At 28.3% G+C, this 12,562-nt stretch overlaps 1 protein-coding gene across 1 annotated transcript in view; it reads left to right on the top strand.

Annotated features, from left to right (window-relative positions):
• The first annotated feature begins 817 nt into the window (after positions 1–817).
• The window catches only part of LOC129958931 (gamma-aminobutyric acid receptor subunit alpha-6-like), a 70,731-nt gene continuing 58,986 nt past the window's right edge, over positions 818–12,562 (top strand). The window contains exon 1 of the mRNA XM_056071676.1: positions 818–1,118. Within this exon, the coding sequence (XP_055927651.1) occupies positions 991–1,118 (128 nt within the window). The 5' untranslated portion in view covers positions 818–990. The remainder of the gene's footprint in view (positions 1,119–12,562) is intronic.

Here is a 12,562-nt window from a genome sequence, read left to right as displayed (position 1 = left end):
AAAAGATGATTTTTTTTTTAATAATACCCACGTTCTTAAAGAATTATTGCTTACTCCTTCTTTAATAATGATCCAATTCCTTTCAGCAGAGCGAAATATTGGCTCTAGCTATTTCCATTCATCAAATAATTAATCTTACAATAATTTATTTCATATCAATTACAGGTATTAATCAGAGGGAATGTTCTCTCCTCGGCCTCCACACAATATGTTGCCAAATTTCGTATTCAAGAGAATTGAGTATGCATTTGTATCTCTTTCCCTTGGCCGATAGGATCCAACATTTGATTCTAACTTACTATTGTGATGTCAAGACTATATACCAAATTTCATTTTTCTAGCTTATTGAGTTTTTTTAACAAGCGCATTCGTAAATCCACAATACTGACAATACTGGTTATAAAACGATGTCAGGCTCGCCGACAAATATACAGTTCAAATGGATGATGGATTTCATCCAAAATGAGGTAGAAATCGATCATTTTGATGTTAAGACCAGTAATCATCCTTTTAGTTCATTGCTTTTTTAAAGTTTCCGCGTTTGTTAAGTATTTACTGACAGACTGACATCATTCCAAAAACGGTTTTCCAAAACATGCAGATTATTTAAAACCTGGAAATCGAACTTTCGGAAGAGAACATTTTTTAATTTTCCTCGCAGACGAGAAAGTAATAAACTCCATTTTGCATTTCTCTTGATTATTCCATTCATCTAAGATAGCAGTGCTAGCGTCTTTCTGACATATTTGAATCCGTTTTGGCGACCCATTTGGCGTCGTTCAGCAAACACCACTTCTCCTTGAAACTCGTCAGTTTTGATTGAGCACAAAGAACCCACTGGCACAGTCAGCCGGTGGCTATAGAAGCAGGGAGATGATTCCAAGATATACAACGTGAATACAGATTTCGTGCTTGGAGACTACGCATTTGGTGGCGTCGAACATTCTTCAGGCTTGATGTGCAAATGACGAATGATACATTTTAGAGGCAATGCCATGTCGACAGTCCGTTTGGAGATCAAATCCCTTGTCCTCACTATCTTCTCAGCTTCGTTACGATTTATTCATGCCTTTTAATTGGCTGATCGCCGCCGCATTTTTCACGCTAGGGGTCCAAAGGTATGGGACTTTTTATCCCTCTTATTTTTTAATGGTGATAGTAATGCCATTTAAAAAATTTCTGAAATAATATGTTCATTTTTTACAGAAATGTAATATTTTTTTTGGGTTTGTTAATTTCGTAGCAATGTTAGAAGTAGAATATAATGAAATCCCCTTTATTTAAAAATATAAATTCATCATACTTTGATGAAACTCATCTATACCCTATTTTTAAAAATATAAATTCATCATACTTTGATGAAACTCATCTATACCCTATTTTTAAAAATATAAATTCATCATACTTTGATGAAACTCATCTATACCCTATTTTTAAAACAATATGATATGGAATGTTTCACGTAGAACTGGATTGGAAGTTCGTTACAAAATATGGAAAAAAAAGGGATTTTGCTATTGTACCAATTAGTTTATTTTTAAGGAAAAACTTTCTCCAAAAACTGTTGATAAAAATGGCTTTTTAAAATATATTGATAAACAGTTCGATTATGTTAAAAGACTAGCTTTAAATAATTCAAAGCGCCTCTTGAAAGTGTAATAAGTATAAAATCTCAATGGTTTCTTTATTATAAACTTAATTAAAAATCAGCAATTATAAAACTTCACAAAACAGTAAAAAAGGGTATTAGCCTTTTAAACGACTTAATTAAGATAAAATTTGATCCTATACAATTACACATACCGATAATAATCAACACAATAAATACAACTGCAGATCTCATAACAATTGATTTCACTACAAATTATAATTTTAAATAATAATGATTTTCCTTTTAAAATGCTTTTGCTTAACTCTATATATTTCCTAATCGTAGGAATGGAATTTGAAAATAAATTTCCACTCATTTCTTTATGTACTTGAATTCTGAAATTTTTGCAGATGTTTATTCCCGATGACAACAGAATATATCAATGATTTTATAGCTTTCAGTTGTCACTTAATATATCAATACAACTAAAACTTGATTTCATAGAAATAGTGTCATCTAGAAAATAAGTTGAGAATCATTGCTTTTTTTATTCCATAATATCTGTAAATTATGAATGATAAAATATTTAAAAACAAAAGCACATTATAAAAATACAAAAAGGTTTTGAAACTCCGCTTTATTAATGTTGACAATATTTTTTGATAGAAAATTAAGCAATATTATAAAGCAATTAAAACCCACTGAAATTAGGAAGAAATTCCGGGCATTCATTAAAAATGAAAATATATTATAAGTAGGATTAAGATTGTAGTTTATTCAGAAAATTTTTATTAGAATCGCAGGATTTTATATTTTGTACCGAAATACATATTTTTGACAAAAAATAATAAAAAGTAAGAAATTAAGAATATTATAAGAAGTTAAAATATGCACCCTTAGAATGAGAAAACTAATTGAAGTAAAATATTTTCTCTTCTCGGAGAATATTTATTCTTAGAAATCAAAATCTTTAAAGAAGGCAATTCTCCCCACAATGAAATTGTATATAATATAGATGTAAATTTTAAGAGCCGATTTGATCTAGTGATATGCACTACTCTTGACATCAATTTTGAGGCTGCAATATATATTTTGATAAAGAAACACTTAAGATCTAGAAAATAAGAAATATTTTTTTAAAAAATTATTTATCAGAGTAGTAAAAAAGATTTTTTTAATCAAAAATATAGAGGCTAAAATAAAAATCTCAGAAGTATAAGACGCAGAAAACAATAACAGAAGCATACAAAACCACAATGAATTTCATAAGAGATAAAAAAAAATCCTAGACATCCGTTGTCTAAAAATGAAAAAAAATACTAAATTAAATATTTAAATTAATAACTTAAATTTAACATTTTAAGTTATAAATATCACTACAATTCCAACTTTTTAGAGTCTGCGTTACACATTTTTGCGAACTTTATTATGACATCCCGATTTTTGAAAAATCTATTTCCTGTTGAGTGATGGAAACGTCTTTTACATTTATTTGTGTTATTATTTGTAATATTAGATTCAGAATCTAAAATTGTATTATGCGAAAACATAATGCAGATTTTTTTTAAAAATCGAATTTTTACAGAAAAACGTATATTTACTCTAGTAATATTTATTTGCTCCTTCTCTTGTATTTAATTTTACAATTAATTTTTTTACTGAAACTTAAAAAAAACACTAAAATTCAAACTAAATGTTTCATTTTTTAAATAAAATAACAATAACGTCAGAAGTAAAATTAGCTGATTTCTAAGCAACTGATAATTTCTAAGTACCGTGATCAAAGCTGTCATTTCAACGAACATTAAGACAATTAAAAATAAGGCAATAATTTACATTTTGTAATTTATTAAATTGCTTCAATATTTATTTTCGGTAGCAGTTTCTTAATTTTAAGTACAATTATGTTGAGAAGAAAGGACTAAGAATGAGGATTTTAGAACCTTACGTTTTGAGAGCAAGCCAAAGTGTTTAGAATTTTTTGATTCAAGCATTTGCCGCTAGGTGAAATGAGGTGCAGTTTACCCCTTTTCGTTATGATTGCAACAGAATACTTTTGATAGAACACAAAGAATTTTATTTCAACTCGCATCATTCATGCATGTCAAACATTCATCCTTTCTTAGAAAACAAACAAAAAAATTCGTGAAGTGATTCATTCCTTTTCCTCATTAGCGCCATTTTTATAATATTCAGGTTTATTTTTTTGGTTATAAGAGGAAGTTTCAAGTGAAGATTCACTTTTTCCCTCTAAACCTAATAAACTACCTGATAATTTAGGAAAACATAAATCATTTTTAATCTTATTTAGCGAGCATTACAAATTGAAACGAAACAATTTAATTTTTTTATAACAAAACTTGAACATTTGTAATAAATCATAATGTAATAAATCTAATGTAATCCACAAAACAAATAAAGTGTCTTCTTTATGATTTAAATGAGAAAAAAATACAAAACATTATCTTTTTAAATCAGTACGTTCGTTGTCTAATCCGTACTTTTGAAAACGTGATTGAAATCTATATCTATACTTATAATAAAGCTCAATGTGTGTGTGTGTGTGTGTGTGTGTGTGTGTTGGCGCTCTACAGGCCAGGTCATTTGACATATAGCTATCAAATTTGGTACATGTATACCTTAGAGGTCGGGAATGTGCACCTGGGGTCCCTTTTTTTGAAATTTTAATTAGAATTTTAATTATTAATTAAAAACTAACTTTCCCGCCAAAAGAATCTTCCATTTTCCCCACCGCCAACTTTTCCGCCAAAAAAATCTTCCATTATCCCCAGCGCCAAACGAGAAAGGCTTCCGTTGTTTTTTTCTCCCAACAGTAATGAGGCTAGGGTTAAAATTTTTCGGCGGATTATTTCAATCGGTTCTGCTTATTTTCTTAATGTTTGATGCATTTAAAATTAAACATTGTTAATGAATCAATCTTTCAGATTCATTCTGAAGTACTTTTGAATTAAAATAAAACAGAATAAAGGAAATTAAAAATTTCTAATCCGCATAGCGTTACCCCAACTGGCGTAGAAAAAATCACGTATTTGCGTTACGTAACCGGCGAAGAAAATTCACGCATGCGCATTCTGTTCTGATTGTTGCCATGACAACATGTATATGCTTATAGTTTTAAGTACAACGTTTTTTAAGTAGTTTTTTTAAAACCTGTTTTCAACCGTTTATTTTAAACGATTCGTTTTATTTTCTTAGTGTTTGATGCATTTAAATTTAAACATTGTTCATTAATCGATCTGCTCATAATGAATCTAAGAAAATTTTGTTGACCAACTCTTGAGATATTACATAAATTTAAAAAAATATTCTTTAGTGCCCATAAAGTTTAAACACTGAGTGACTCTATTTTCAGTAATCAGATTATAAAAAAATGCTTTGTTTCAGTAAAAAATATTATTATATTAATTGAAGATAAATTCTTTCCACTTTAATTTAAAGCATAAATTCTACGGGTGCTAACAGAAAATGAGAGAGATACATATTACGTTATGACTGAAGGCCTTTATAATATTATGAATGAATTATATGATAATCAAAATTTGAAGTTTTAAAATATTTTGATGAAGAAGCTATTAAAGTAGAAATTGCATAAAATATTTAATTATTAAAATTTTAACGAACATTAAGATTGGCGAACCGGCTGGTCGCCAAAGGCGGCTAGTAAGCTAATAAAAGGAATAAGCAAGCATTGGAATAAATACACTAATGTTATGGCAATTAAAAGTAATTTTATGTTCTGATTCTGGAATTCCATGAAATTATTTAGATTAATTACCTGCATCCTGATTTTACACTGTAATTATTTAGTTTTAGAATGACTTGAAATTAAGAGAATTTGAATATATTATTTAGTATTTTTAATATACTAAAGTCTTTAATTGCAATACGCGTTATATTTGATCAAAAATAAACTATGAAATCATTTCAAAAATACATTGTTTCGTTAGTGGCATTTTATTATTTCATGATTTCAATGCCTATATAAAATAATGACCCATTTTTGATGCACCTCTCCATTGTACTGTGAAATGATCTATTGTTTGCCATCTCCTCCCCTCCCAAAATGACCACTCAGCTCAGAGTTTTCGCACTGCTTTATTTAATGCCAATGATTGTATATTATATATATTTACACTCTGATTGTGGTCCATTAGGTAATTTATAAACCATTAGAGATAAGCATATGTTTCCACTTGGCAAATTGACATAAAGAATTCTATTTTATGTTGTATGAATCATGATGTACTGGTGAAAAAATTACGAAATCTAAATTTTTACTTAGTTTTCCTAGGTTCTAATAATAATAATAGTATTTAATTAAATGCTCTTAATAAACTTATAATTTAAACAGACACATGCTTTATGTCTGAAACTGGCCGAATTATGAAACCATGAATATAATTAGTTTCATTAGTTGTCTCGAGGAAGATCAAACAATCAACGAGCGAAGAGTTTTCGAATCAGCCGGCCTAAGATTTGAAATTCAAAACTTCACAACTCCATCAATTTTAACCAGTTAAAAGTAGAAATTTTTTATTTATTAAAAATATTAGTGAGTTGATAATATTCTTTTAAGTATGACTATTAGTAACCGGGAAATTGTATAAAAATTAAGATTTCTTAATTTTTTCAACGTTACATTTATTAACTCAGAGAAAACCAAAGTATTATTATATCATTTAAAGTATTTTTCAGTCAGGAAGTATATACTCATCTCTAAGAGTCAATAAGTTATGAAGTCACAATAACAACGGACATCCTGTATGTAGGACATCCATAATGCTTGCACAAATTCTTAAATGATGATCCAACTCAGAAAGTGATGAAGGGTTAAAATTTCCCTTTAAAATAATGAAAATAGAAAGTTTTTTCAAATAATTTTTTTGTGATAAAAATAACTTTAGTGTTAAGTTTTTTTGAAATTTAGCATTCCTTATAATTTAAAAGTCGACATTTCAAATATTATAATATGTTTCAGTTTCTAAAATAAACTATACCTGGAAACTAGAGGGTCGCGGGTTCGAATCTCGATTGCACGAAGATTTGTTCTCGAAAATGTTGAAGTTGAAGTATTTTGAAGTATGCATGTTGAAGATTAAACGTCCTTCCGTTGGAAGGTGAAGTTAAAAAGTTAATTAAGCTAAGCTCAGTTAATAAAAGTTCTTGCCTTTATGTTGTTTCGCAAGCGCATATTTTTTAGATATTATGAATAGGAGAGTAAAAATTAATTAATTGATTAAATTAATGATTTGATTTTTTAGAAGAGATGAAAATTTTGAAATCGGATAAAATTCAATTTTATAAATCTTCACAAATTAGAATTTCACGTTAAAATACCTTAGCTTCAGAAAAGTGAAGGTATCTGTAAAAATAGCTCTGTATTTTGTTAAAAAAACTTGTGCTCACTTTTTGCTAAATTTTCAAGGCAATGAAATAAAAGATAAGATGGCTGAAGTAAAGTTTCTATAAAGTGTTCGCATCACTTTCAGTCAGTATATGCTTCATGTAAAAAAGGTTTAAAACTCCAATGTAAAATGGAACGCAATTTTAAAAGCATCTTATTTTTGCTTAATCCTGTAGTTTGCTTTATTGTCTGAAAAGTTTGTTACTTTAAACAGCTAGGTGACATTTTCTATTGCATCTAATATCATGTATAAAAATTACCAGTTTCTAACTAATATTAAAAACTATCTCATTTAATAATTTTAAAAAAATTCAGGAAAAAATTAAAATTACCTAATTAACACATTCTTTTAAATGATATTTTCAAGATTATAAGTTTTCTTTTAATACTTTGCGCCCATTCTATTAGGAAAAACGCAAGTTTGTAGATGAATGTTGGTATTGCAAACGCAAAATTAAAGTACGTTCCATCTGTGACATAACTTTTATGCCTTTTATTATATAATTTGTTATAACTTTTATAAAAAGTAGCTGCTAATATTTTATATGCTTCTGAAAATCCCAGGCTCAAGAATCTGGCTTCAAAGATATAAAGGCTTCCTTTTCTTTTTCAGTTTCTTAAGTTCCCATTCGGTTTTCTAATCAACATCATATTTCATCATTTTCATACGAAAGTGAATATTTTCTTTTGGAGCATAAAATCTTATCAAACCAAAGTTTTTATTTATTTCAAAAATTTATTTTGTATTTTAGCGCAAACTGAACGACTCTTTCCTCGTCTGATTCAAATTCCTGAACAAAAAATGAAGAGAGGTATAAAGGCCATAAAATGCCGGGAATCGGAACGAATAACATCAGATATGTAAAGTAAGCATATCAATCTATAAACAGCATGGAACCAAACCATTTGAGAAGGGGAAAAATAGTAACTAAGGCTTCATTTTGAAAAATTTATCTGAATACATAATCATGAAGAATTTGTTCTATTTATAGCAACACAGTTTTCTTATTTTTAATATTTTTTTCGATTAAACAGTGAATAGTTCTCTACTTTTATTGAATGATTTCTGAAATTTAATATTTCCTGAAAAGCTGCTAGAATTTGTGACATGTTTCCTTTCTTGATTCATTCATTCACTCATTTTAGCCGCTGTTTTAAAGAATTTATTTGAGGATCTTCATTCGCTATTCTTTTAAAGAAGATATATGGAGAATTCAAAAAACACTTTTAATTTAATATTTTACTTTCTGAAATCTGTCATCATATAAAGATCTGAGTTTTCATTAATTTTTGAGAAATTGACTATAAAGCATCAGAACTAGGAATGAAAATGAAGATTTTTAAAAAATGAAGGTATTTCATGTTCCATTGAAAATATTTTACGCGTGTATTTTAGTTCAATCATGAATTAAACTACGTCATCAATCAAATTAAGCATACTTAAAGAAATTAATAAATCTTATGGAATACTCAAGAGATTATTTTCAGAAGCAAAAGGTAAATTAGGTATTTAATATTTTTTTGAATTTCTTTCGAAAATGCAATTTAAGTAAATTTACTTATTTTATGATACACCATCGAAACTGTAACTGAATTTCGAATACGTTATATTTCAGTGTTTTCTCTTTGAGTTAATCATATTTTATTTGAAATATAAAATTTAAGAAAATCATTATTTCTTAGCAAAATTATGAATTTTAATGAGCAAATAAGATTGATTTTTATTTATCCTTTTCGTATGCAATGACTCGCGCATCGAATTTCTGAAATTTCAATTTTAAATCTGTAATTATTAAATAATTTAAAATGCAAAAATGACTTTTTAACACCTCAAATGGCCTTATATTATTAAAGGAATTAAATAATAATGAATGTTCCAAATAAGATATGTATACATTATAGGGTGTGCCATGTCAATAGGATGCGAATGTAATTCGGAAATTAAGTAAATTCTTAGTTAAAGGGATCACTCCATTTATATTTCAGATTTAGATGACAACAGCAATATTTCTTTTGAAAATTAACCTGCTAAGGCTACTTTGTTTTCTCAATATTTTAAAAATATTCATATTCTTTTTTGAAAAATGCTGTATGAAATTCAATAAACTTAATTTTTTTGAAAATTAGAATATAACGCTTTTTAAGAGGGAGACTAAACCATTTAGAAAATCAATTTTTTTTTTGCTAAAATCGAGATTAAGATTAAAAAGTTCGTTTGTATTATACAAAATTGGTGTGTTTGGTCTAGCTGTGGTATTTATGGCAATGATCTTTATTAATAAAGTTTTTAAAAATTTGGTTAGTTCAAAATTTCTATCAGAGGAGGAGCTGTTTAAAGAAAGTCTTGGAAGTAATTCATTAATTTGATATTCATTAAATAATAGGCTTTAGTTGATCATCTCATAAAAGAAGAATCCCTCTGTAAAACCTCTAGCATATTGTTTTATTGTTTCATTTCCTTTTTTTTAAAAAAATGTCCACCAAAACGCACAATATATGTACATTTCATCTGGTTCGTGCATTTCTACTTGTCTAAAAGTTATAGATCGCCAAGACAAATAATGGGATGCCTCTGTGGTTCTTCACAAAACTGGATATGGCTCAAGAGGACATGCATAGATTAAAGCAGAGTTAATTCATAAGTATCAATTGATTTCACTTAATCAGTTGAAAATAGCCACAAAACATCTTTTCTCATGAAAATTTCAAGAATTATAAAGTTTTGGAAAATGTCAAATGAATCAGAAAAACTTTTGGCAATATTTCGGAAATCACAATATTATAGGTTTCTGAAAATGTTTGTTAAAGAAACATAATTTTGAGACATAAATGGATAGAACAAATTTTTAAATTTAACATGAATGGAAAAACACGCATTAGTTGGAATTTAAGAAAGGAAATTTCATGCTAAAGATCAATCTGAGTCCAGTTTGGTTAATTTTTTTAGACCCTTACTGTAATAAAAATGGAAGAAATGCACTTTTTGCTTTTGGAAATTTGTGGTTTACTTAATATATGATCCTTAATGGGTTAACTCTTTTCAGGCGGAATTTAGAGCAAACAAAATCAATTATAACTCAAGAGCTGCTGCTAATTTTGGTACGAAATTCGATACATACATATATAAAATGACAATTAGGATCGAATTATTGAAAAATTTCAATTTTCGTAATGAAAAATTCCGAGATACTAATTACCAAATTCAATTTTTCGGTCTAAAATTTACCTATTTTCTTGAGTCATTTTCATGAATTTTGTGAATAAATTACCTACTTCCAGAGGTATCCTATTATTTTTGTTGATAAATTTAGCCATCAATTTCAACAAGAGTCATTGCAAAGGATATTGATTGCGGGCGTTTAAAACTAAATTTCATTAAAATGTATCAGTAACTTTTGAATACATTAGGATCATATTCAGCACTAAGGAACGGGACTTCATTGCGTAGTTTTCTGTCTACTTCAATTCTCACTTCGCTGACTGAAGTGCGCTCTCGATTTGAAGAGACTCACACACTCTCTCAGCATTGTAATGAAAATAAATAAATGCATGGAGTTTGAGTGGAAGATCCATCTTCTGAGATGCATTCAATTTATGGGCCTTGACCTAAAAACTTGCCATGTGACTTCAAGTTGAAATATCGATAAAACAGAGTGAAAAACTTTTGTATGTTAGGACATGTTGAACCATGCAATCAACTAAGAAATTGTTTTCGAATTCTCTGAAAGATACTTATTCCAAAAGATCCGAATATTGTAGCTGCCCACAGGTTTTTCTTTTTATCTTACAGGACAGTGACCATCCGTGAGAACAGTTTTATTAATCTTAAACTTTTAGAACTACCTCCAATCTTTAGACCCTACAAAAAAAATCGGAAATCGGAGAACGGTATAAATAGTGACATATCTTCTACAAAAAAAAAAAAGTGAAATTGAAAGTTATTCTAGAAACCATATAATGTCAAGGAACATAAACAATTTTCTTATGAAGATGAAAATCAGCCTTTTGGGGCAGGAAAGACTTCTTTCAAAGTAAATTTTTCTATGTGATTTCTATTCAAGCAATTAGTTTTTTTTAATCAAAGAGATTTGATAAACTAAATCAAGGTGATACTTTTATGATTTTAAATTTCTACATGGCACTCCAACAATAAATTATGGAGGAACTGAAAAAATTTTGCTCCAATCAATTTTACCTCCCAAAACAACGAATGAAATGAGCTAATGAACGGTATCTTTGTTTTCGCATTAAGGCTGCCACCAATGATGTTTCTGTTTTTGTAGCTTCTTCTTTACGAGTATTTAACAAATATTTTCTTAAAGTACCTTAACTTGGCACTTTTTTGCATTTTTTTTTTTTTTTTTTTTTTTTTTGCTAACAAATTATATTCTAGATTTGAAGCTTAGCTTCGCAATCTGTACTATAAACAAAACGGAAAAAATGATGTTGCTATTATATTTAGGGCTAAATAATCTTTTACTAAGCACAAATCGAACTCTTATAATTCAAGATAATGCGTGCGATAATTAAGGACTGAAAAGTGCATATTAATGTAATTGCATGTAGTTGTTTCCGTACTTTGGAGGAATTCAGCAAAGGAAGTTATAGACCGATTTTGATTCAGGAAAAATAGTCCATTTGTATATTTTTTTACGACTTCATGCAGGAACGAAAAATATGGATCAATATTTTCCCGGTCTCATTTTAATTAATATTTTAATGAATTCATTTTAAACTTTTAAATTATCGTCCAGCATAAGCTAGAAATTTCTGCTAGACCTATAGCAGTTCTAGCGTTTGTTATTTCATAATAATTGAAATAAGGACATTGTATGATTAATTTGACAGTTTCATATAAATAAATAAAACGTCAAAATGATGCAATAGTGAGTGAGAGGCACCATCCGAGTGCAAAGGGTTAATGTTGTGTTGGCAAGCAAAAATAATTCTAGATATCTATAGTTAGTGATTCCTTTGCTGCAATTACAGTAATATTCAGTTACAGTACAATAAGCAACTTAAAGATGTGCCTGTCTAGACTCCTTCAAACTTTAACTCAGATTTTAGTGGTACATATTAACTGAAGATAATTGTAGAAAATCTCATGCACATTGACAGAATGTTTGAGAAATTATATATATATATATAATTTGTCTCGCATTTTAGAAGTAAATATATAATAAGATTCAAAATAAACAATTAAAGCCTGGAATTCAATGTATACACAGAGGAAAAATAATTCAATCTGAGTATTCGTGATAGATGAAACTAAAAACGGATCGAATCAAATAGTGACCCACTAACAAAAAAAAAAAAAAATCACAACGCCAAATGCAAAATATGCTGAAAGCAAAAAGAAAATATTAGCAATAACTCCAACTCGTCTGTGTGAGGAAAATATAATGAATAAACATAAATATAAAATAAATACTGCAGATCTCAGCACACTGACCTTTGTTACAATTTACCATGTACATTAAAGGCGAATTTTACGATTCCATAACTAATTTTTATTCATGCTTAGCTTCATTTACATACCGATAAAT

Source organism: Argiope bruennichi, chromosome X1 (genome assembly GCF_947563725.1).
Source record: "Argiope bruennichi chromosome X1, qqArgBrue1.1, whole genome shotgun sequence".
In the NCBI taxonomy this organism is placed as follows: Eukaryota; Metazoa; Arthropoda; class Arachnida; order Araneae; family Araneidae; genus Argiope; species Argiope bruennichi.
The sequence above is the reverse complement of the archived record's forward strand: the minus strand, read 5'-3'. Positions and strand labels throughout refer to the sequence as shown.